This window comes from Phascolarctos cinereus, unplaced genomic scaffold (genome assembly GCF_003287225.1).
Source record: "Phascolarctos cinereus isolate Bilbo 61053 unplaced genomic scaffold, phaCin_HiC Scaffold_5;HRSCAF=322, whole genome shotgun sequence".
Taxonomy (NCBI): Eukaryota; Metazoa; Chordata; class Mammalia; order Diprotodontia; family Phascolarctidae; genus Phascolarctos; species Phascolarctos cinereus.
The window spans coordinates 153,536,855-153,563,589 of NW_027555958.1; the positions used below are offsets into that span (position 1 = coordinate 153,536,855).

At 40.1% G+C, this 26,735-nt stretch overlaps 1 protein-coding gene across 7 annotated transcripts in view; it reads left to right on the forward strand.

The window, feature by feature from the left end:
* SCML4 (Scm polycomb group protein like 4) overlaps window positions 1-26,735 on the forward strand; it is a 260,071-nt gene that overhangs the window by 195,075 nt on the left and 38,261 nt on the right. For 6 of the 7 annotated variants that reach the window (XM_078155210.1, XM_021008079.2, XM_021008081.2 and 3 more), the window contains one exon: window positions 1,682-16,613. The exons of the other annotated variant lie outside the window; for it this stretch is intronic. In XM_078155210.1, the coding sequence (XP_078011336.1) occupies window positions 1,682-1,807 (126 nt within the window). In that variant the 3' untranslated portion in view covers window positions 1,808-16,613. Of the gene's footprint in view, window positions 1-1,681; window positions 16,614-26,735 lie in introns of those variants that run through there. 7 annotated transcript variants of the gene reach the window in all.

The window sequence follows — 26,735 nt, forward strand, 5'->3', positions numbered from 1 at the left end:
ACATATATTTATACATATACATAATACATATACACACATAAATATATAATACATATACACATACATATACATATACACAACACAGATATAGCTATAATCTCAATACTGATATAGAAGGCAGCTATATAGCACAGTAGATAGAGCACCAGTCCTAGAATCATGAAGACCTGAATTCAAATATAGTCTCAGACACTTGCTAGTTGTGTGGCCCTGGGCGAGTCACTTAACCTCTATTACCTGTAAAATGATCTGGAGAAGGAAATGGCAGACCACTCCAATACCTTTGCCAAGAAAATTCCAAATGAGGTCATAAAGAGTTGGACATGACTGAAACAACTAAATGAATAAATATACACATATATACACACATTATATACACATATATAGAGAGAAAATATGTGGAATGTATTTGGAAAATATATGTATACATACATACACATATTTGTATATGTGTGTGTATTTCTCAGACAAAAGGAAAAAGGCCTCAGACACATAATACTTACTAGCTGTGTGACCCTGGGCAAGTCACTTAACCCCATTGCCTAACCAAAGGAAAAAAAAAGGAAAAAGGGCAAAGCAATCAGGAAAGAAACTAAGCCACACATCCAGATATGACCCTTGCTTTCAAAATCAGGGATATTGATTTGTTTGTCTTCAAGTCACTAAAGGTAAAAGATGTTGACTTTAAAAGCATCTTTATGCTATATGGCACTAAGTAAATAAATATTAGTCATTATTATTATAATTGTCATTATTAACTAAAGGCTTAAATTTCTAATGTACAAAGTCATTTTACTTGGAAAAAGATAGAAGTGGTTATTTGACAAGGAAAATGCAACTCACCTTCTTAAAAATTTCATGTGATTTTAAGTCAACTTTGGCCCTAAAATTCATAAGTCTAAGCAATTTAGATTGAGGGGATTTAGATTTGAGGGAACAAAGCCCCCCAAATTACTAAACTGCTCATATTCTTTGATGTAGTAATACCACTAACAGTCCTACCCTCTATACCTATGCCTCTGTCTTTCTCTGCATCTGTCTTATCAAAAAAAGAGAAGAAGGAGCTATATATACAAATACATTTATAGTAGATCTTTTCACAATGGCCTCAAACTAAAAACTAAAGAGATGCCCACCTATTTTAAAATGGCTAAACGAATTATGGTTTGTGAATGTAATAGAATATTATTATACCATAAGACATGATGATAGTTTCTGGGGAAACTGAGAAGTACTCTGTAGACTGATGCAGAGTAAAATGAACAGAATTAGAACAACTTATACAATAACAACTTTACAAAGAAAATATCTTTGAAAGAATTCTTCATCAATGCAATAGGGAGCCATGAGTCCAGAGGACTGAAAAATGAAACATGGCACCAATCTCTTGCCAGAGAGAAGGTGGTCTTAAAATGAGACACACATTTTTCCAAGTGGCCGATGTAAACATCTTGCTGGACTCTGTCTATTTGTTATGAAGGTTTTATTTTTCATGTTTTGTGGTTGTTATTGTTCAATTAGGGGTGGTGCAGTGGAGGAGAAATGACAAATATTTATAAAAATAAAATAGATGTGAAAAGTATTCAAAAATATGTGACCATCCTCTCCCAAATATCCTCTCTATGTCTGTCTCTGACTCTTTCTCTGTCCTTCTTTGTTTCTTTCTGTCTCTCTCAACTAGGAAATTGATGGCAATGCATTGTTACTGCTAAAGAGTGACATGGTGATGAAATACCTGGGCTTGAAACTAGGGCCAGCACTGAAACTTTGCTACCACATCGATAAACTCAAGCAGTCCAAGTTCTGAGATTCTCTAGAACATAGAAGCCAGATGCTGACATCATGTACAAGGGTAGATTTTAAGGTAATTTGCTGCCTTACCAACGTACAACTCCAACCACAAAATTATTTTCTCCTTAAAAAAACGAAAACAAAAAACAAAGACTTTGGGTTTTTTTTTTACATTTGTACATCTTTTTTGTTAAAAAAAATCGAGTATAGCCTTTTAAAGAGGCTGCTTCGTGTTGACAAGTTCAAAAAAAAAAAGGTACAAAAATCTTAACAATTATTTTAACATTCCTAATATGATTGTTGTTCTTAAAGTAGGCCTTATTTTAGTAACCCCAAAGTGAGAACACTGCATGTGATAGCCCTCTGAGATATCTTGGGAGTTACAAAGACAAGAGACAACCTTGGCAGACTCTGGGAGGTGAGGTATTAATCCCTGGTTTATTACAAAGTGTTGCCATTCATTCCAAACAGTGCCAATAGCACTGCCCAGTGTTACGTACAATACCTAGGACATTTCCAGTACTGATAGGCTTGGTTCAGCTCTCAGAGATATCTCCTGAGAATGACTTCTTTGTCTTGCACTATCTGGAAAACTTGAATTCTTTGCTTTCCAAAAAAAATAAAAAAGAGAGCAGAGAGGAGAGGAGAGGAAAGAAGAGAAGAGGGGAGAGGAGAGAAGAGAGGAGAGGAGAGGAGAAGGGAAGGGAAGAGAAGAGAAGAGAAGAGAAGAGAAGAGAAGAGAAGAGAAGAGAAGAGAAGAGAAGAGAAGAGAAGAGAAGAGAAGAGAAGAGAAGAGAAGAGAAGAGAAGAGAAGAGAAGAGAAGAGAAGAGAAGAGAAGAGAAGAGAAGAGAAGAGAAGAGAAGAGAAAAGAGGTTTCTTGCTGGCTGAAATACCTTGTTGTCCCACTAGAGGGGAGACTCTTAATGAACTTTCAAGATTTTAACTTCACAATATTTCCCTTACACAGCATTGGTGTGAGGGAAAAGCTGTTTTCTTGAACTGTACCTGACCTGTACATTTGACTCATAGCCCAACCAATCCATCCACAACCAGAACCAGAGAATGAAACAAAGCAAAAACCAAAATCCAGAGTGGTGCTGTTTCATGTTCAGTAATTGTTGGCTCATTGACTGACAATTTTACTGGCTGACTGACTGACTGTCTATTTGTCTGAGTGACTAACCAACAGGCAAAGAGAGTCCTTCTGTTTAATGCTCCCTAATTGTTGTTAACTGGCTGATTGTCTGAGTGACTTATTTTTGTCCGTGTCTAATTGAGTAACTGAGTGACTAGATGACTGGATAACAGACTGACTTACTAGCCAACAGGCTAAGTGAATGATTCCATTTTATGCTCACTAATTGTTGTTGACTGACTAGCTGACAACTGGCTGACTGAAACAACCAAGTATCAAGAACAGGACTTTTATCACATTGAAATACTTTTTTAAAAAATCATATTGAACTTGGTAGAGTATTCTATTTTGGTGCCATTTCTAGAGGGATCTCCTTGAATCTATTACAAAAAAAAATCTCAGAAAAGAGGGAGCCACAGATGGTCAACTGGAAAATATGAAGTCCTAACCAAGAAGGAACTGACCTAGAAACCTCCTTGCTGGATTGTAGTTGTAACTGTGGCTAATTTCATTAGTCTTTAACACATACGCAGACATGGCGTTTAGAGTTGCATTCAATTTACAAATAGGTTTTCTCTCCCTACCATGAAGGAATACAAAAAATTGATTTTCTACCACTTTCACAGCTGTGCCCAATAGGAGAGTGATATAGTCTATAATTTAATAGGACAGGAGGGGTTGAATACTTTTTCCCTCCCTCTCTGCCTCTTCGTTTTCTCTCATTGAGTTGGAAGGCTTGAATCCTTCAGAAAGGTGATTTGATCTTTTCTAAGTGCATCATACTCTTTCTCAAAGAGTATGCAGAGCAGCAGAGGAGTCCAATGACATGGCCAGCTTTGTGCTTTTCCTAGGAGTTTCAGAGCCAGAGCAAGTCAAAGTAGCAGATTGGCTGCCTATAATGGAGGCAAGATGTCTTTGGATACCATAAAAAATGCTAAACTCAAGGAAAAACCCTGAAGTCTGGATGGATGAGGGAACCTTGGAGAAATTGGCTTCACATGTAAATGTCTGAAATAACCATATCATGACATCTTCTTTCACTGAAGACTGACTTGGAAATATGGAAGGGAAAAGAAAGGTGAAAAACTTTTTAGAAACTTGCTTCAATGACAGTCTTGAGTTTTGCAGTTGTAAAAATGACCTGAAGCTCAGAATTTGCAAGTGGACTCCATTTTGCCTCAGTGACTATTGACTTTTACCAGAGATAAAAAAAAAAAAACCCTTTTTAGCCAGGATTGGAACAGAGAAATAAAGGCCTTGGGGGTCCATCCCCAGCAGGTTTGGTAAATCCAAATACTTACTGCTGTTTATGAAACTGATTCATTTCCCTATAATGCCACTGTACATAGTCAAAGCAGTTCAGTGCACGTAAAAAGGCACTCTATACATAAATGCCAGATAATTTCAAGACAATCTAGTTTCTTTTAAGTGTCATTGTCTTGATAGCACTCTGCTCTTTTGATTCCTTTTCCACAAGCATATACCTCATTTCATACCTTTCAATATATATCCCCCGATGTCCTTCCACATTGTCTCTTGGTGTCTTCCCTCCCCTGACTTCTCCCTATCCCTCCCCATTCCCCACATATACTTGCAAACCAGTTTCCAAAAAATAAACAATCAGGCCAAAATTCTTGTGAAATAGCACCCACACTACTTTATCAGGGAAAGGATGCTTTTGCTTATCTCCAGTTTCAAAGAAAATTGAACCCATTATCCTATTGAATCCCACACACCCTTCATTGCTTATAAAATGGATGCTACCCCTACTATCTAGGAGGCCAACCTGAGAACAAACTCCTCCCAGCCTGTTTTTGCACTGGAATTCAATCAGAAGGCCAAATTATTGTAGCAAGATTGCAATTATAATTAATTTTCCCCCCTCTCAAAAGTCTTGTCAAACCAGGCAGCTAAATAGCTCTGCCGTGTAAAACATGTCAGGCTATTTCCACTGAACAAGCTTTTATAGAGTCAGACCACAGATGTCATTCTCTTCCAAATGAGAGCCTGTGTGGAGGCCTCACGCTTGTACAAATTAGGTTGCTTGGTATTTCATTCCGTAGCCTTTGCTTCAGATTGTAGCCAATAAAGACATATTTTTGCATCATTTAGAACAGGTGTGTGTGTGTGTGTGTGTGTATGTGCATGTGCGTGTGTGACTGGGTGTGTACATGAGTTCTGAACTAATGGCATGAATCTGTTATATATTTTAAGGGAATCAAGAGACATTTCTATTGCCTCAGGCATTTTAAATATTTAATAAGTGTGAATGTTCTTTTTTATAAAGATTTTAGGTAAAGTCTGTGAGTTTTCCCCTCCCTTTTCTGTTTTTCCTGCAATTCTCTTTGAAACAGACTTGGGAAGCAGCATTCAATATACAAGCTACTTAGCTTTTAAATAAGCACCAAACTTACAGATTAACTTTAACTATGCTGAGGCAGACCTTTCAACCAGCCAGCCCTTAGTATACAATTTCATGTTTTACGTGAGCCCCTCATTTTATAGATGATGAATCTCAGGCTGAGTGGCTTTGATTTGCCCAGGGTCACAAAGCTAGGTGTGAGCTGGGATTTGAACCCGGGCTGACTAGACCATGCTGTCAAAGGAATTGGTCCCAGAGGATACCTATGGGGTTCCCCCTAGTTGTCCTGGCCTCATTGATCCAGGCTGGCCCTGCTGGGCACTGCTCCAGTCTGGAGCTCTTCTTTCCCTTCTCCAGCTTCTGCAGTCCTCACAGAGGCTACTATGTATGCCACATGTCACTCATTGTGATTGTTGGAGAAGAGGCCTCCCTCAGGGAACAAACGGGTTGTAGAGCTATATAAAGCCTTAGAAACCCTTCCAGGAACACAGGGTCTCCCAGTGCTCCCTTTCGATGGCACTGCCAATGATTTTTCTTTCATTCAGACATTCGAATGGATAAGCCACTCACAAGAACCCAATAGGATGCTTGACTTGGAGAGAAGTACTAAACCAAGGATGGGGTCACAGGATTATAGTTGGAAGGGGTCTAGTCCTACACCCCCATTTTGTGGATAAAGGAAGTGAGACTCAAGAGAGGTAGCTATTTACCTAGGGTCACATAGCTAACATCTGAGGCAGCATTTAAACTCAAGTCCTCTGATCACCAATCCAAAACTCTCTTGTACTGTATCACGCTGATTCTTGGTCATAGAATTTAGAGCTGGAAGGGTCCTAGTCTACCTCTTTATCACACAGGTGAAGACGCTGAAACCCAGCAAGGTAAAGTAACTGGCCTGTAGTCACACAGGTAGCAAATGGTAGCACCTAACCCGACTGACCAACATGATGACTGTGTCTATCAGAATATGCAACATCCATCATCTATAATCCCCCTTTCTACTGAAAGGAGGGAGGTCTATTTCATTATTTGTCCTAAGGAAAGCAGTATTGTCAGTGCATTTAATTTGGGTTCAGTTGACTTTTGGTGTTATTTTGTTTTGCATTATTGTAAGTATCATGCATGTTATTCTCATGGTTCTGCTTTCTTTGCTTTGCATCACTTCCTATAAATCTTCCCAGGTTTCTCTGAATTCCTCATTTTTTTCATTTTTTGTGGTATGATAATATTCCATTATATTCATACACTTTAGCCATTCCCCTTAATGGATGGATACCCATTTTGTTTTCAGTTTTTGTTGCTTATTTGGATATGTGATGTCATCCATCTGGAGAACCACCAGTGAAGAAATTCTCCCTACTCGTACAAATGTCTATAATTTAGAGCTTTAGAAAATCTCCTGGGACATTTAGAAGTATCATGACTTGCTCACTGTCAGTTAGCTAGTATGTATCAGAGTTGCAACTTGAATGCAGATCTTCTTGACTTTAAGACATACCCCCTAATTGCTATCTATCCCATTATTGCCTCTTTGCTGGTTATTTTTTTCTCACACATGAAAAAATGCTGCTATTAATATTTTGGGAGAACACATATGCACATATATGTGCGCATGTATATATGTGTATGCACGCATGTATGTGCACACAGATATATAATATACCTACATGTGCATGCACATACATATATGCACATATATGCCTACATAAATATACACATGCATACACACATACATATACGTATATATGCCCATGTACACACCTACATATATGCATATACGTGCACATATATACCTATATACATATGCCGGGCCTGCACAGCCTGTGGCCAGCATGCTACTTATGGCCCTCAGGCTGCTTACGGCCCTTGGGTTGCTTACAACACACCAAAGGATTTTGGGGTGGCTGGAAAAAATGTAGAGGAAAATTCTTTGGCATGTCGCAAGTGGCTGAAGGGCTGTAAGCGTCCCACAGGCCTCAGATTGTGCAGGCCTGACATATATATATACACAATATACATGTATATGTAATAGATAACCTACATATAAGTATATATACATATATATACATACACACTTATATATGTATGCATATGTTTAGCTATATATGAGGCCTTTCCATCTTTTACCTCCTTAAGGTCCATGTCCAGTAGTGCTGAGTCAAATCATGTGAATAGATTATTAACTTTTTTCACAGAATGCCAAATTGACAAAATGTGCTATTTTTCCAATTGGTTTTAATATAATTTTATCACAATCACACAGATACCCATACTCCAGATGGTATTGCTTACACATACAGGGACAGACATCAGAGATGCGAGCTGTCCAGTGTTTCCTTTTTCATAATGTCAAACCCGGTGGCAGTTTTTGTCTCAGTCAATCTCTCATACTCATACATGTCCCTCTAATCCAATATGATTGTTAGAGGAGGAAGCATTAGATAATCCCAGCACCCTAGGTCCCACTCCTTGCGATGGTTGGGCAGTTCCCTGATCCACAATTCCTTCACGGATAATTGGAGGCTGATTCTAGCATTGACTGGAAAAAAGATTCACATTGATTCATTGCCACCAGTTAAATATTATGGAAACATGTCTGCTAACAATTTGCTTTGTGTAATTTGCTCTAATGCTAACCAGCAGCAGCTGTGATGCTTCCTGTGGTAAATTCCTTTGTGATGGCAGTGGTATTATCATACATGTACTTTACACACATGCTACATGAGAGAGTCACTCTCATCCTGGCACACCATCGTTCCAGGAAACTCCCTTCACTCAGGATCAGCATAAGCAAAAGCACATTTATCATTATTACTAATAATAATACTAAAGATGAGACTTTGTTTTACTCTCTCCTTATATTTTTAGCCAGGTCTAGAGTTAGCTCCTATGGCTAATAAGATGGCTTTCCTGTATGCATAGTCTATTCTGTCAAAGAGACAATTCCTCAGAGCTAGGGTGTTAATTTATATATATGTTTTATAATGACAGAGACAGCATAGCATGGGGGGGGGGGTTGAAGTCAGGAAAACCTGGATTCAAGTCCTTCATTTGACACATTTTGGTCCTCTTCAAGAATGAAGGACACCAATGAACCAGCCAATACCCAACCAGCAACGAACTACTTCTCTGCCCCTGTGAGTGATTAATCTCTCAGTGTGCCAGGCAACTCTTTAAGATCATAAATTACTAAGGAGTTGCTGATCAGTATTGATCAAGGAGGGAGTTTCCACACTGGGAATTTCCAAACCCCAGAAAATAAACCAAAGTTCTTAGCAGAATACATCAGCCCAGCCAAAGGATGGATGTGCTATTGCCTGGGTACCCAAACCATATTATGTTAACAAAAGCAAATATCTTTATGCTTGTGTGATACAAATACATGCTCTAATCCACATTTACTAGGTAATTATTCTGTTTCATTTTAGCTGGATAAACTGGTTCTTAGAGGGTAGTATATAAATGGGTGTCCAGGACTCCTTAACACACCAGTTATAAAAAATTCATCATAAACAACAAGATAATTGCTCCATTGCTGCCCCATAACCTGGAACATCCTAATGAGATAACTGATCCCTAATGACTGTCAATTAAATTAAACTGCCTTGAATTGAAGCTCATTTCTCTACTATAAAGCATGGATTCCTGGAAAGGAAGGAAACAAGCTTTTGTAAGCACCTACTATGTGCCAGTGATGATGCTAAACATTCTCCAACTATCTCATTTGATCCTTACAATATCCCTGAGAGGTAGGTGCTATTATAGTTGAGGAAACTGAGGCAAACAGGTTAAATGACTTGCCCAGGGTCACACAGCTAATAAGTTTCTGAGGCCAGAGTCAAACTCAGGTCTTCTGATTCTAAGCCTAGTGTTCTATTCACTAGACCACCTAGCTGCCTCATAGAATCTTAAAATGCTAAGAGCCCTTAGAAGTTGACTAAACACCTACCCCAGACTGGAATCCCCTCTATAACATCCCTGATTCAGTCTTTGCTTGACCACTTCCCGTAATGAGGAGCTCACTGTTTCACCAGGGCAACTTTGCCACTGTGGAATAACTATAGCTGTTAGAAAGTTCTTTCTCATACGAGAAATCATGACATTTTTATGTATGAGTCATGATGGAGATCAGATGTTCAATATGGAAGTAGCTTTTTGGAATTGTCTGCCATAGGTCCATGGCAAATAGAGTTGGATTTGCCAATAGTCCATAGCTAATAGTTAATCCATGTGAGTTAATGATTGCCAACAGATTCAAGACTCAGCCTCCAAGACTACTCTTTTTTGCCCTTTGAAAGGAATGCTTTCAATAAAAATTGAAATGTGGACAGATCTGTACCATCAGATGTAGCATCCCTGTCATGGAAAAAAAAGAGGCAGTGAAAATTTTGTGAGCTCATAAAAAATTGGGGGCAACCAAGAGACTTTTTAAAGCCTAGCTGTAAAGCTGCCTATAAGCACATAAACATATGAGTATGTGCATTTGGGTTTACAGATCTCTAAAATTTTATGCTTTGATTACAACTGTTACTACATTGGAAAATGTTGAATGAAACTCAATCTCTTCTAATTGCCCTCACTAATTCTGTAACCAACTTAGTTTAAAGAAACCAATTATTATAATTGACAATAGAAGCATAAGTCTACTCTTTCGAGTATCTGTGAAAGGTTCTTTCAATGAACAGGCAATAGTTAGGCTGTGTGTGTTAGAAAGGATTAGCAGAGGTAGAATGTAGGGTAGAAGGAGGGAGAGGTGGAGAGTTTGTGTACACCTTTTCAGAGTGCTGCTCTATTTAGAAAGAGCTGTGTAAAGATCTGATGTAGCAACTAGATTTTTTACAAATAAAACATTTATGAATGTGTAGTTTGTTCAGTTACCATTGGCCAATTATGGGGTAAGTGCTTTCTGCAAACATCTAAAGTTCGGCAAAACTGCCAGTCTTACAGGTTTTCCCAGAAAGAAGCACTAGTTTCATCTTCTTCTTCTTCTTTTTTTTCTTTTGTTGTTTGCTCTTTTCTTTTTTCTTTTTTAATAGCTCCTAAGTTTCATCTTTGCTACAAAGCAGCAGTATCACACAAACTCTTCCATTTGGGGATGGAATCAGAAGCTGAGAATCTCTCCTGATGCAATCTCTTGAAATCAAGTAAGGGAAGGGCAAGGAAAGATAAAACAATATAATGACATTTGTAAGGTAACTCTTGCCCAGCCTGAAGGAGATTGCACATGCCATCCACTGGGGGCAGGGAGGGTGGCTGAACAACCCTCTCCCTTTCCCCTCATTCATGTTCTCCTTTCTTAGAAGGGTTTGAATTATGACTGACCCAAGCACACCATAGAGAGTGAATGTAGTCTTCTGATACTTAGGATTGAGCCTTTATGATGAGGTTGAGCTCAATTTTATTCATATAAATTCTTACTGAAAGCAGAATGCCAGAGCTAGACAATGTCCGCTTTCAACCACAAGTCACTTTAGTACCTGTAATACTTCCCTCCCTCACAAAATAGCTATTTCAGGTTCAAGGTACACTGTGGGTCCAAATCCACTCTGCTTTTTACAAATGTTATCTCATTTGGTCATCACAACAACTTTGAATATTATCCTCATTTTACAGCTGAGGAAACTGAGGCAAACAGTGATTTCAGGATCACACAGTAAGTTTCTTTGATGCTATGTTTTGCCCAGGAAAAAAAAAAGCTGTGTCTTCTACATTGCTTTTCCTTTTGCACATTACTGTGCAATACAACTGCCTACATTTTGTAGTATATAATAAAACTTGGGAATATGTAGCTCACAAGAGATAGGTAATAAGACATCAATCCTTATTCTTTTTCATCTTCTACCCTGCTGTTCCCCCAAAGAAGAGTATATAAAATCCCTAAGAGCACAGATTGGAGATAATGAAGATTGTTTTTTCATCTTTTCCACATCATTAGAAGTCAGCATGAGATAGCAGATACAGAGGTGGCCAAAGACCTGGGTTCAAGCATGTGATTCTGGATTTAAGCTCTCAGTGCTTTAGGCAGCTCTTTGAGACAAAACTGGTAAAAATTTAAAAACAGGTGCCAATTTGTATTAGTAGAGGGAGTTTACTCACCTGGGAAATCTCTTTATCAATGAAATCAAAGGTCCAGTAGCTAACTGGTTTCTAAAATGTTCTTAGAAATTCTTTTGGGGAATTGGCTAAGGAGACTGAGGCAATCCATCTGCATATCCAGTGGAGGAAAATGCTCATCCTTGGAGGGGCGATTTTATTTTTGGTAATGGCTGAAAGATCTGGTGAATAAGGGGAAGGATGACGCTGGGTGTTCTCAATTTGGGCCAAGAATGAAGTGTGGCTACAGTAAAGTGATGAGACTGATTCCCTTGATTGACTCACAGACTCAAATGTTAGGGTCATGGCAGGCTCACTGAAATAATTATGTCAACTCCCAAGGTGAGTGCTTTCAGGGACAAGTCATTTTTATTACATGAATTGTGGAATTTTTTTATAAGTTTGATTATTTTATGGTGTCTGGTATTTCTCCCTGGGATTATTCAGTACACGTGTATATGTAAAGAAGCCCAGTTACAGCTACACACCCAGAATGCTAGAATCCTAGAGTTGGAACTCTTTCTTCTTCAACACCTCACCTATGCCTCCTGTTGCTTTGTAAGAGTGGCAATTGTCTTGGAGTCAGGAGACTTGGGTGTGTGACTTTGGACAAGTCACTCTCTGGGCCTCAGCTGCCTCATCTGTAAAATGAGGGGGTGAGACTAGATGGCCTTTGAGGTCCAGCTCTGGAAGGTAATGGAGTCTTAGCTCTTCTTCATTATGTCCAAGGTGGTCAACAAATGACTTCAACTTGAGGGACTGAAGCCAAATTATCAGGAGCCCTTGACTAGAGTTTCACTTTCTCTACTTCCTTCTGTCATCTATCATCATGTTCTAATTTTCTTTCTGTTCAAATTCCTTGGGGTTTCACATCTTTTCCTTATTTTGACCCAAGACATTATCTCTTTGCCTTCACCTCTTTTCTTCCTTTCTCTTAACTCCTCCTTTAAACTCTCTCTTCATTAGGCTGTGTAGACTGAAAGTTGTTTGGCTGAATTTGTCATTTGCCAAACACAGGATGTTAGAACTGATCTACTTCTAGGTAAAGTTGGGCAAGTTATCGTAAGCCTGCAGCTTGTACTCCGCCACTGGCAGAGTCATAACTAGTCCAAAGGGAATCAGGCTTTGGTTCAGGGCTCCAGCATCTAGGGATTGAGGGTAGGACACGATATTTCCTTCCCAGGGGAGAGCAAATTTCCACCTTTAGTGAGAAGACCTCTTGACCATGGTGCCTGCCATCCCTGGCCTTGCCTTATCGTTCTTGTCCACAATACTACGAAGCACAACCATCCTCAGCAACCAAGGTCCAGTTACCTTGCTACCACTCTCTTGGGTCTACGTTATCCTCCAACCCTCAAGGAATAAGACCCAGATTCTGGGAGATGGCCAAAGCCTTTCCCTGCATGACTATACCTACAGTCACATTGATTTCTATGTCACTCATTGCCAACTACATTTGAATCAATGACAAAAATCCCTAACTATGGTTCCATCCTCCAAGACATGGTGCCCCTTTGGAAACACATGGTAATCTGTGTTCCAGAGATGCCATAGCAATTCACATTCATATAGCATTTTACAGCTTATAAAATACTTTCCTCACACAACAGTGGCTTCCTTTAAGTCCCAGCCATAATTCACTGGAGAAGGAAATGACAAACTGCTCCAATATCTTTGCTGAGTAAACCCCAGGGATAGAATTGGTTTGCTATGGTCATGGGGTCATGAAGAGTCAGACACAGATGAACCACTGAACAACAACAAAAACACCATCTTTTACAGGAAGCCTTTCCCAACCCTTCTTAATCCTAGTGCCTTCCCTCTGTTAATTGTTTCCTATTTATCCTTTATGTACATTGTTTTGTATGTATTTATTTGCATATTGTTTCCCTGCATTAGATTGTAAGCTCCTTGAGGGCAGGGACTGTCTTTTGCCTCTTTTTGTATCCTCAGCGCTTAGCACAGTGCCTGGCACATAGTAGGCGCTTAATAAATGTTGATTGATTGGTTGATTGAAGTAGGTAACACAAACAATATTATTATTATTTCACAGATGAAGGAACTGAGGCTCATAGACATTAGTTAAGTTGATTGCCCACAGTCACACAGCTAACGAGGGGTAGAGCTAGGCCTTGTACCCAGTCTTCTGGCTCTCAAGCTCAGTACTCTTTCCGCTCTACTATACTGCCCAACTAGAAAGGCAGCGCTCATGGCTACCATTTTGGTAGAGATCAGGGAATGGTTAGGGCAGAAATGGGTTATGAGAGAGTCAAGACAGAGTTGCTGGGTCATGGAGTAGAGTGGAATGATCACTCGTCTCAGAAGCATTTGTCACTTTTTTATTTGTCTGGTTTTTGTTCTTATGCTTTCACTGTTGCAACTAAGGCTTGTGCAATATCTGGGTCTCATGCTTATGTCCAAGAAAGAGAACCTTTACACCCCACCCCCTTGCCCATCCTGCTATCCCCATGGAAATGACTAAATGATAGTTTCCTAGAGCAGTAAAGCCTAGATATTTTGATCCTGCTGGGAAACTGACATCTCTAAGAGGGGTCTGAATCAAGTATCAACTAGGATGTCCTAAGATTTCTTCTACATATCAAACTTTCTCTTCACTGTGGAAAGAAAATGTGTGTGTGTGAGCATGGAGTTGAGAGTGGGGGATTGTGAGGGGTGGGGGTAGGGTAGTTTTTTGTTCTGTTGATTATGTTAAGTTAAAAGAATATTAACTGTACCATTTAACTGGCTGAGAGGCAGTGCTGTGTAGGGAACAGAGAGTTGGCTTCAGACTCCGGAAGACTGTTCAAGTCTCTCCTCTGAGTCTACTGCCCGTAGGACCCTATGTAAGTCCCAATCTTTTGCTCCCCCAGGTGATTCTTTGACTACAGAATTCAGAGAAGGAGCTGATAGGCATCAGGAAAGTTATTCTGGAGCTCCCCATACTGACTGCCTCTGGTCAGTACACCCATTTTTTTCTCATGACATCCTGCAGATACTTTGAAATTTTTGCCTGGTTTTCACATAGCAAATCTATGAATCTCGTGTTGAATAAATGGGTTGAATCACATCATTGGTGGGTCATATATGCCTAAAAGAATCCCATTATACAAAGACGTTATACTTTGAGTGCATTTGTAGATTATTTTATTTTGTATCTTCTGTGCCCAAGAAACCTCAAACGCCATAGTTGGTTGTCAAGCTCTTTCTAAGTTTAGAAACTTATCACCGAGGTTCTGAGTGCTGTGGCCTGAAATGTTATGGTTTTCTACTTGGTAAGCCCACAGTGTTGTTGTCAGGTGCTTGTATTCAACTGTGGCCTCACCAAGCTTGTCTCCTATTTTTTGCCCCACTTCTCCACAATGCCAGCCACACCCCACGGGGCTCAGTGGTCTCTGTCCACCAGGGAGTGTGGCAACTGTACCTCTTCCTCCTCTTAGTCATTTCTTTAAACTGTGCACTCTAAGAAATGGCTAGACAGCAGGGTGACAATTAGAATCTTTCCTTGTCCTGGAAAGAAAAAAATTGGGTCAACCACTCTCTCTGTTGACTTAGCTATGTGTCATTGTAGCTCAGGCTACTTGTATTCTTGGTGCTGATACTTACTTTTTCAAAGCAGTTTGTGTGTGTGTGTGTGTGTGTGTGTGTTTGCATGAGAGTATTAGGCCTGAGGTTCCAATAGAAAGATAGCCTGACGTAAGTCTGTATGCTGTTAGTTAATTAGGAGGTCCCTGGCTGACCACGACCCTTCTATGCTATTGCAAAGTCTCTAATTACTGGGGTGATTCTCTTTGGTACAGATCTGCTACAGTCCTGGAGCATTCCTCTGACTCCAGGCGCATTTCAGAAATGTCCAAGGAGCAATACCCTGGGGTTTTGTAGCATATGGGATAAGACTTTAGGTCTTTTGCTATTTTTTTTAATGACAATTGATTTTTTGCAAAGCAGGAATTTGGTGATAAGACTAGGGTTAGGGATTGGGCCTATGATTTCACTGATATAGGGAACTCTTCGATGAGGACACACCTCATCGAAAAGGTTGGCACCTTTTCAGCAACTCATAGTCATAGAGAATTTCATAGAGCACTGAGATGTTAAAGGTATTTGCCCAGGGTCACACAGCCAATAAATGTCCAAGACAGGACCGGAACCCAGAATTTCAGTGAAAAAAAAAAACAAACCCATGGAATGATCTGCCTAATTCACATTGGAGTGAGAATACAGTAGAAACCATCTGGACTAAGATGGGCTACTGAGTTTTTACTGTTTGGGAGCATGATACAATCAGTGTTTTCCTCCGTTTGAACAATTGTCTTTTCCCCTGAAGTGTTCGTATGTAAATCATAGTATACAGAGAAAATAACACTAGGCAACTCTGTGCTGTATTCAATTTGCCAAATATCCAAACAGAAGATAATCAACTCAAATGCAAATGCTTCACACTTATTTGGAGGTAATTACGGGGAGATAAAGCCTTGTCTGTCCTGAGGAAACCACCTGATAAAGGCACTGTGGTCATGGTTCTCTTAGCTGCAAAAAAAAAGTCCCCCCAAAACAAACAAACAAACAAAAAAAACCCGGAAAGGACTGAGAACGTTTACCTAATGGTGTGACAGTTTCACACACTGTTTCCCCCAGAGAGCAGCACCCTTGTTATACATAGTTATGTGAGTGAGCATACAAATAGTATTCCTAGAGAAATTCACACACAAATTTTTCACCTGTACAAGCAAACAGACCACCCCACCCCACCCCCCGCAAAGGCAATATGTTCTTCTTGGGTGAGTTGGCTATTTTTATTTTAATAATGTACCATATTATAAGAAATATTCTATCTGTGTCAGGCAGTATGTCAAGATGTATTTTTTATTCTTCATTGTTTTCTGTTGTGTTTTATTTTCTCCATTTGTAATATTTGTATTCCTTTGAGTAAATTCCTGTTATTGTTTAGAGGAATGTTTTCAATATATACTTACTTGTACAGTGACTGCTAGCAGCGTATTGTACCCCAGATGTATGAGCCTGAATTAAACAAGTTACTACTGTTACTACTTTTTTTTTAATTGTCTCAGTTTACTTTTGAGGTGGTATATTCCCAATCTCGTGTCATGGAGGCCCAAGTGTGATTAAATGTAAGGATCCCAAATCTTCACCTTTGTGTTATACAAAAAGGCAATATTTTCTGTTATTATTGTAAGAATTATTTCTGTATTTTTAATAAAGAATGGAATTCATACAGGTCTAGGTGTTTTGTCCATTTGGCCATTTTATTTTATTTTTTAAAAATTATTTCTTTATTTTTAGTTTTCAACATTCACTTCCACAAGATTTTGAGTTTTAAATTTTCTCTCCCTCCCTCTGCTTCTCCCTCCCCAAGACAGTGTGCAATGTGATATAAGCTCTACATATACATTCATATTAAACATATTTTCACATTATTCATGTTGTAAAGAAGGGTTAGAACCAATGGGAGGAACCATGAGAAAGAAGAAACAAAACAAAACAGAACAACAACAAAAAAGAGCAAATAGCACGCCTCGATCTACATTCAGACTCCATAGTTCTTTCTCTGGATGTGGTTAGCATTTTCCATCATGAGTCTTTTGGAGTTGTCTTACAACATTGCATTGCTGAGAAGAGCTAAGTCTATTAAAATTAGTCATTGCACAGTGTGGCTGTTACTGTGTACAATGTTCACCTGGTTCTGCTCATTTCCCTCTGCATCAGTTCATATATAAGGGAAGAGTTGGGGATGGAGGTTCATAAAATGAGGACCAATAGCAGAGATTCCAGACTTAGAGATGGAAGGTACCTCAGAGACCATCCAAGAAGGAGGGAAATGAGTATTTATTAAGCAACTACTGTGTGCCAGGCACTGTGCTAAGCACTTTACAAATATTATCTCTTTGGATCTTCATAGCAGCCCTGGGAGATAGATGGTGGTGTTCTCCCCATTCTACAGTTGGGGAAACTGAGGCGAACCTAGTTTAAGGGTCTTTTCCAGGATCACACAGCTAATAAGTGTGTGACTCAGGTCTTCCTGATTCCAGATCAATGCTCCATCTACTATGCCACCTAGTTGCCTAGCTGACAGTACTTTGCACATAGCACTAAATAAATGCTTTTATTCATTCATTCATTTATTCATGAGGAAACTAAGGCACAAGAAGTTGAAATGATTGGCCCAAGTTTACACAGGTAATAAGTGATGGAGGTACTAGTGATACTACCACTAGGGCCTATGTCCCCAAAAAGATCAAAGAAAGAAGAAAACTATGCAACTGTAGAGTAATGTTTTTGGCAGTTATTTTCATAATTGCAAAGAATTGCAAACTAAGGGGATGCCCCTCAATTTAAGGTATGCCTAAACAAATTACATTATATGGAGGTAATGGAATACCATTACGCCCACAAGAAATGATGAAAAAGACAGTTTCAGTGAAATCTGGAAAGATTTATATAAACTGATACAGAGTGAAGTGAGAAAAATAAGGAGAATCATTTCCATAATCACAACACTGTAAAAACAAACAACTTTGAATGCCTTAAGAACTCTGATAAACGCTTTTACCAACCAGAAGAACCCCATCTCCTAACATAGAGATGATGGATTCGTGGAGCAAAACGAGACATATATTTTTTGGGTATGGCCAATGTGAGAATTGCTTTGCTTGATTCTGCAATATTTGTTACAAGCATTTATTTTTCTTTCTTCCTTTTTTTTTTTAACAATGGTAAGGGTTGGGGGATGGGAGGGAATACATTTTTGTTAATTGAAAAAAAATTTAATTAAAAAATAAAGGGTAGAGATAGAATTTGAAATGGGTACCTCTAGCTCCTAAACTAGTGCACCTGCCACTGTACCATGCTGGGTTCCAAGGCAAGAATGTTAAGGGTGGCAACTGAAGTAAGATGTCAGGCAAGGGTGATGATAGAGACAGACTTAATCCTAGTTGGTAACAGAATCAATAGATGAGAAGCAAGCCAAAACTGGAATTGTCATCCATAGCTGTGGTTACAGGTTGGAACGAGGGTAAAGCCAGGAAGAGGAAGTAAGGTCTAGCTGACTAGGGTGTGCTCCCCTTGACTTCATGAGAACAGGTTGACAAGATGATTCTTATCTGCTAATTGTGCCAGTCTTGCTGAGTCAGGTCTTGGGGAGAACCAGAGAGAGCCTCAGCACCTCCGGATCAGTCTTGTCCCAGTGTTCTGACATGTACTGCTTCCTACTCCTGGCTTCACCCTTGTTTCTACCTGTTCCCAAGGCTTTGGATTCTGAATCTGGTTTGGTTGACACTTCATCGAGTCATTCTGCTACTAGCTGGGTCCTAGGACTGTTTGTGAATTGTTTCACTTCTACGTGGTAATCTCGATCTAGTTGCTAACCTGGATGCCCCAGCCTTAGGGCAGCTAGGTGGTGCAATGGTTAGAGCACTGGGCTTAGAACCAGGAAGACTCATCTTCCTGAGTTCAAATCTGGACTCAAACACTCGCTAGCTATATGACGCTGGACAAGTCACTTAACTGTGTTTGCCTTAGTTTCTCATCTGTAAAAAGAGCTGGAGAAGGAAATGGCAAACCACTTCAGTATCTTTGCCAAGAAAACCCCAAAATGGGGTCATGAAGAGTCAGACATGGTTGAAATGATACAATGAGAAAAAACAAAAACCAATCAAAAATACCCCAACCAGCACAGTGAAAAGAGCACTGGCTTTGGGAGTTAGAAGGTCTAGGTTCAAATGATGCTTGTCACTTATTTGCTATGTGACCTTGGACAAATCATTTCACTCTACTGCCCATCCTCCACCCCTGTTGCAGTTTCCTCATTTGTAAAGTGGAGCTGGACCAGATGGCCTCTTTGGACTTTTCTAAACCTGGGAAGCTATCGCATTGCTTCCAAAATCTCAGGTTTCTATCCCAGATTGTGAGCCCTCTTCTTGTACTTAGTCAGTTCTAATCCCTGACAAGATCAATAGTTCCCTGGAGAATCCCTCTTGCCTAATGAGTAAAGTTCATAATCTTTTGCCTGACATTCAAGGCCTTCTAGAATCTAGCACCACTCTATCTTTCTAACTTCTTTATTGTGTACCATTCCCTTCCACCACCTTTATATACTGAACTACTAGTAGTCTGTCTCCTGAACAAGCCATGCGTTTTCTTGTTTCTGTGTTGTCACTGGTCATACTGCTTCCCATGCTTGGAATGTCCCCTCCTCTCTTCTTCACCTGTTAAATTCCTGTTCATCCTCTAACTTCCGGTTGAAATGGCTCCTCTTCCACAAAGACTTCCCTAATTCTGCTTGTCAGTGATATCGGGGACCACTCTCAACTCCCATAGCATTGTACTGACTGATGAGGGCCCAGCACCGGGAGGATGTGTAGGGACCCATGTACATGATTGGTGGGGCTGCTTCTGTAAGTTCCTGCTGATGTGGAATGGAGGGGCACAGGCGATCTTTGGATCTCCCCCAAGCACAAAGACAGTGCTCTGAACAGAATGGGTTATTTAGGGATCGGGACCGGAGCCATGATTCCTTTTGTACAGGGATCGCCCGGGTAGGGAAACTTATTCTACCAGTGCTGATGCACCTTCTCCGGAGCTTCCATTCTTCATTATTTAGAGCAGAGCTGGGAGACCCACAGTCATTGGGAAATAATTAGCAAGGTAAATAAAAATACAATAAAACATAGATAATGTTAACATGTGGTTTTCTAAGTCAATATACATCCCCAGGGATCCTCACATGTGATTTTTGTGGGCTCATTTCTATTTGAGTTCGATACCACTGATCTAGAGGTCTTAAGAAGTTAAGTGACTTACCTAGGGTAAGGCAACCAGTACGTGTCATGGGAGGGCCTGGAACCTAAGTCTGCCTGAATACTCTATCCACTGTCTCAAAGTCAAGCTGCCTCTTACGGGTACTTATTTTGTTTAGTTGTGTCTGGCTCTTTGTGACCTCATGGACCACAGTATACCAGTACTGTCCATGGGCTTTTCTTAGTAAAAATACTGGCATAGTTTGTCATTTCCTACTCCAGTAGATTAAGGCAAACAGAGCTTGAATGACTTGCCCAGGATCACACAGCTAGTAAGTGTCTGAGGGTGGATTTGAACTCAGGTCTTCCTGATTCCAGGTCAAGTTGTCTATGCACCTAGCCACCTAGCTGCCTCCAGGTTCTTATTAAGTGTTAGTAAAATTAAATTAGCACTATTATTAAAAGAGGGGGCAATCACATGAACACACTTCCACCTCACCTCACCTCAGATCCTTGGTCTCTTTCATATTTACTAGGCTCAGAAAAATCATTGAATATGCTAATAATTATATTAAAAATTGTTTCCATATTTTATTTCTTCACCCTCCTCCCTCCCCCAATCAATATAAGACCAAAGATTTTCTGAGCCACCAAAATGGAGCAGCCCTAGGAAACTGTCTTTCCAGATGTTTAAGATTGTGGCAGCTGGCAATCATGCTGCTTCCCTTTTCTTTAATCAGCTTTTCTCCCTGAGGCTTTAGGGACAGTCCCCTAAAGCTACCTTTTATTAGTAGGTAGAAGCCTGAAATGTAACCCCAGTGGGGGATTACATGAGAATTCTAAGGTAAAACTTGGATTTATTTTTTCCTTCAGCTGGGAACTGTCCATGTTGTTTCAGAGAAAGCTGACCTTCAACCCTTGATTCCTCCCTCCTTCCCCATTAGATGGAGAGGAATAATAATATCTTTGATACAAATAATTATGCCTATTTGACAGTGATGAGCACAGAAAGCATGCAAAAAAATTTTTTGGATGTAGGTGTCAGTATAACAGATAGTGAGAAGTAATAGAGACAGAGCTGGTCTCAGATTAAGAAAGAGCCTGATTCAAGTCCTGCTGCTGACACACACTGGTTATATGACCTTGGGCGAGTCACTTAACTTCTTAATGTACAGGCAACTCTTTAAGACTATTAAGTTGTCAATATCTTACACTGTATACCAAGATAAAGTCAAAATGGGTACACAATTTAGACATAAAGGGTGATACTATAAACAAATTAGGAGAGCAAGGAATAGTTTACCTGTCAAATCTATGGAGAATGAAAGAACTTATGACCAAACGAGATATGAAAAGCTAAATGGATGATTTGAGTACATTAAATTAAAAAGGTTTTGCACAAACAAAGCCAATGCAACCAAGATTAGAAGGGAAGCAGAAAGCTGGGAAACAATTTTTATAGCCAATGTCTCTGATGAAGGCTTCATTTCCAAAATATGTAGAGAACTGAGTCAAATTTATAAGAAATAAAGTTACTCCCCAACTGATACACAATCAAAGGATATGAACAGACAGTTTTCAGAGGAAGAAAATAAAGCTCTCTATAGTTATATGAAAAAATGTTCTAAATCACTGATTAGAGAAATGCAAATTAAAACCACTCTGTGAGGTGCTACATCACATCTATCAGACTGGCTAACAAGACAAAACAGGAAAATGATAAATATTGGAGAAGATGTGGGAAAATTGAAACATAATGCATTGTTGGTGGAGTAGTGAATTGATCCAGCCATTCTGGAAAGCAATTTGGAACTATGCCCAAAGGGCTATAAAACTGCGCACACCCTTTGATCCAGCAATACCCCTTTTAGGTCTATATCCCAAAGAGATCATAAAAATGGGAAAAGGACCCATATGTACAAAAACATTTATAGCAATTCTTTTTGTAGTGGCAAAGAATTAGAAATTGAGAGGATGCCCATCAATTCGGAATGGCTGAACAAGCTGTGGTATATGGATGTGATGGAATACTATTGTTCCATAAGAAATGATGAACAGTCAGATTTCAGAAACCCAGAAAGACTTGCATGAAGTGATGCTGAGTGAAGTGAGCAGAACCAGGAGAACATTGTACCCGATAACAATGCTATGACTGACTTTGATAGACTTAGCTCTTCTCAGCAGTGCAATGATCTAAGACAATTCCAAAAGACTCATGATGAAAAATGCTATCCACTTCCAGAGGTAGAACTATGGAGTCTGAAAGCAGATTAAAGCATACTATTTTCTTTTTTTGTTTTTTTCTTTCTCGTGGTTTTCCCCTTTTGTTCTGATTCTTCTTTCACAACATGACTGACGTAGAAATATGTTTAATATGATTGCATGTGTATAGCCTATATCAGATTACATGCTGTCTTGGAGGGGGAGGGGAGGAAGGTAGGAAAATTTAGAACTCAAAATCTTATAAGAATGAATGCTGAAAGCTAAAAATAAATTAATTTTTTAAAAAGACTATTAAGTTGCAGGTTGTTCAGTTATTTCATTTGTGTCTGACTCTTCATGACCCCATTTGGGGTTTTCTTGGCAAAGATACCGAAGTGGTTTGCCATTTCCTTTTCTAGTTCATTTTACATATGAGGAAACTGAGGCAAACAAAGTTAAGAGACTTGCCCAGGGTCACACAACTAGTAAATGTCTGAGGCCAGATTTTAACTCTAGAAGATGAATCTTCCTGACCCCAGGTCTAGCACTCTGTGCACTAAGGCGCCACCTAGTGCCTGTTAAGTTGCAAAGCAGGTGCCAATTTGCATTGGTTGAGTTTCCTGACTTTCAATTCTCTACAGCAGTAAAATCACAGGTCTGAACTAAATGTGTGTGTGTGTGTGTGTGTGTGTGTGTGTGTGTGTGTGTGTGTCTGTAAAACACTAGGTGTCTCTATGTTAAACAGGTAGCCTACTAAGGTAGCTTTAAAGGCAGGATTTTGTAATAATTCTGCCCTTGAAAGTGTAGTGAATGACTTGTGATTGTGTTTCCTTAGGTAGAGCAAACTCTTAACAGTAGGCAGGAGGATTGGGATCCCAGCCCTGGCCTAGGAAAAATCACTGTCCTCTATGTGGCTCCCAGGACTGCCCTATTCCCTCATGTTATAAACAAAGGGACACAAGGAAATGCAGAGGATATGGTCAACCACAGGTGTTTATGAAAAACAAGACTAGATTAGGAAGAGGCAGTCCTTAACAGAATAAAAGGATGTGACTGCTTATTGGGTGCAGCTGAAGTAAGGTGGGAGAAAGGGATGAAGGCTGCCACTTCTTCCTTGTCTGTTCTTTGTTTCAGCAACCCACCCTCCCAATCAAGCACCCTTTATAAAAAATAAGTCTTATTAAACCTTGCCCCTTGTCACGCTAGCTTTCACCTCTCCAATCTTCCCAGAGCTATGAGTTTGAGGCCATCACCTCCGCTGCCTCCCTTCTCTCTGTGCATTCTCCCTCTTCTTTAAATAACTCTCCTCTTTGGCTCTCCTCCCAAACCAAGAAATATTCCTTGCCTCAGGAGGTGAGCAAAAACTCCAAATCCCAGAAGGATATGCAGATCCAAGACATTCTCACCCCCTCCAGAGGAGGTGTCACAGTCTTATGTATTTGGGGGGTTGGAATTGTAATGCATCAGCAGAAGGAAGTCTCAGCCATAGCTAATTCCTCTAAGGCAGAGCTGCACCTGCTCTGAGACCTAGTCTTTGAGAGTTGCCGGAGACGTTCAATCGGTTTTCCACAGTAACCCAGCTAGCGTGTCTGCAGCATGATTGAACAGGTCTCCTTCTCTTTCTCTTTCTTTCTCTCTCTCTTCCCTCCAACCCCCTTCTGTCTCTGTGTCTGTCTCTCTGCCTTCATCTCTTTCTCTGTCTCTCTCTCCATCTCTTTCTGTCTCTCTGTCTCCACCTCTTTCTCTGTGTCCGTCTGTCTCCATCTGTCTCCATCTGTCTCTCCGTTTGTCAGTCTGTCTCTGTCTCTCTCCTTTCCCTCTGTCTCTTGATATATAGATATAGAGACTCTCTCCATATATACTTATATATAGATATAAACCTAAATTTAATACAGCTTTCTGTCTCTCTGACTCTATCTCTGTCTCTGTCTCATCTGTCTCGCTATAAAATATATATTGATTATCTATCATCTAACTATCTTTGTTTCTCTTTCACATTCATTTACATAGAGAGGGAATTGATATATAGAGATAGTTACATAGAGATGTAAATCTTTATCTACATACAGCTGTCTCTCCTTGTCTCTGTCTCTGTCTGTCTGTCTCTCATATCCCTAAAGTCTCAGCGAAGTTTTAAGCTTTAGTACCTTAAAACTATACTGAGACTTTTGGAACACACTATATATGTAGTATAGTATAGTAGCATGTAGTATATATAAAATATACTTGTATATTTATGTTACATATATAATTTAACTTATATTTGTATTATTTATTTAACTTATGCAAGTATAGGTTTTGATAGCTTAAAATTGTATTAAGACTTTTGGGACACCAGTCCAAACATCTTTTGTCTCTACGGGGTCCATCACTTGCTGTTGCTGCCTCATAGCCAGATTACTTAGGTGAGAAGACCTCAGACCCCTTCTGTGCTATCACTCTGAGCCTTCTGTCTTCTGTTGGGTATAGAATGTACCCCAAGGAAAGGCTGCTAGAGGTCAGGCTGGGCATCTAACATCTGACCCAAACAACCACTTCCATCTGTACCAGCACAAGGCATCTTCCACCTCCTGATGCCAGCCCAATCTCCCAACTGAGATGCAAAGAACCGCTAGTTCCTACCCCACTTTCAATTTCAGGCCTCCCATCTCATGCTGAACCTGTCTTTCGAGGATAGAGGAAGGGTGCTCTTTACTTACCGCTGAATATTCTCACACCTTGTTATACCCTTCACATCCCAGTGACTCTGAACTCCTGCATATCATCATCCAAACCCAGTTCCACACCCCTACTAGCCTATTCTTCATTCACATCCCACTCAACCCTCCCACCTCAGAGTTTCAAACTAACTCCACCCAGCCCTTCTGCTGTGTCTTCTGGAATGCCTGTTCCGTAGGCAACAACTCCCTTTCATCTTAAAGCTATTCTTCTGCCATGCCTTCCATCTACTAGCTCTTACTGAAACCTGGCTTTCCCCAATAACACAGCCTCTCTGACCACCCTTGATTCATTCTCCTTAGCTTGCTGGTCAAGGCAGGGAAATTGGAATACTCCTCGCCCCACTTTATCACGTCCAGGTTCTTTACCTTCCTCCATCTTTCAATAATCTCTCTTCCTTTAAGGTTCATGGCATTCATATCTATCATCCTATCAAAATCCTGGTAGCTGTTGTCTATAGCCCCTCCCACCACTGCCACCACACAGGGCATTCCCCTTCCTTCCTTAATGAGTTTGATACCCGGCTCACAATTTTTATTCCTCTCCAACTCCTGTCCTCATGCTAAGGGACTTCAACATACATAGTTAATCTCCCTCAAACACTCTTACCACTTGGTCCTTCAATCTACTCACATCCCATAAACTACTCCTCTAGCCCACCTAAACCACACACAAAAATTATCTATCATGCCTCAATCTTTCCATTACCCACAAATATACCACCTCCATGTAAAAGAATCCTGACATCCCCATATTTGATCATAATCTATTGGTTTTTCACCTCTCCCTATTCCTTCTGTATGTAATCCTACTCTTCATCCTCACCATGATCCACAGTCCCTTGACCCCTAATTTTCTCCCAGGCTATCTCCCCTAGGCTAGTCACTCTAGCCTCTTCATTCCATCTTGACTACTTGGCAAACCAGCTTAACTCTACATTGTCCTCTCTTGAATTCCTAGACTCCTTGTCATGTCTCTGATTAGACCCAGCCAAGTCTCAGCCATGGATCAGTCTCACCTTTGAGCCTACACATGTGCTGCTGAACAAAGGGAAGATCAAGCAACTGTTCTGAATACATCCACTTCAAATTTCTATTACATAACCACAATGGGGCCCTCACTGCTGCTAGGCAAATCTATATACCTCCCTTATCAATTCACTATCCCTCTCTCCAGGGTGACTCTTTCAAAGCTTTTCATCCCCCATCAAATCTCCCATGGCTCCTCCTTCCACTACTCTCTCACCTGAGAGGCTGGGCTGATATTTTACAGAAAAAAACTGAGGCCATTTTGCCAGACTCCCTCTTTTCCTTTCCTATCATTTAGGTGCCTTCTGCTACTCTCTCCTCCTTCCCTGTCTCATATGATGAAGTGGCTTTATTCCTCACCAAGGCTAACCTCTCTGTTTGTTCAAGTGATCCTATTTTATTCCATCTCTTCTAACAAATTTCCCCCTCTTTCATCCCCCTCTTTCATTTATTTTCAAGCTCTCCCTGTCTACTGGCTCATTTCCTTTATCTTGAAAAAAAAACAAAAAGGTCATATATAATAGGTGCCTCTCTGCTTTCTCTCCTCTCACTCTTTTCTCACCCCCTTACAGTCTGGTTTCCAACCTTATTATTCCATCGAAACTGCTTTTCCCAAATTTACCAATGATTTCTTAGTTGCCAAATCCAATGG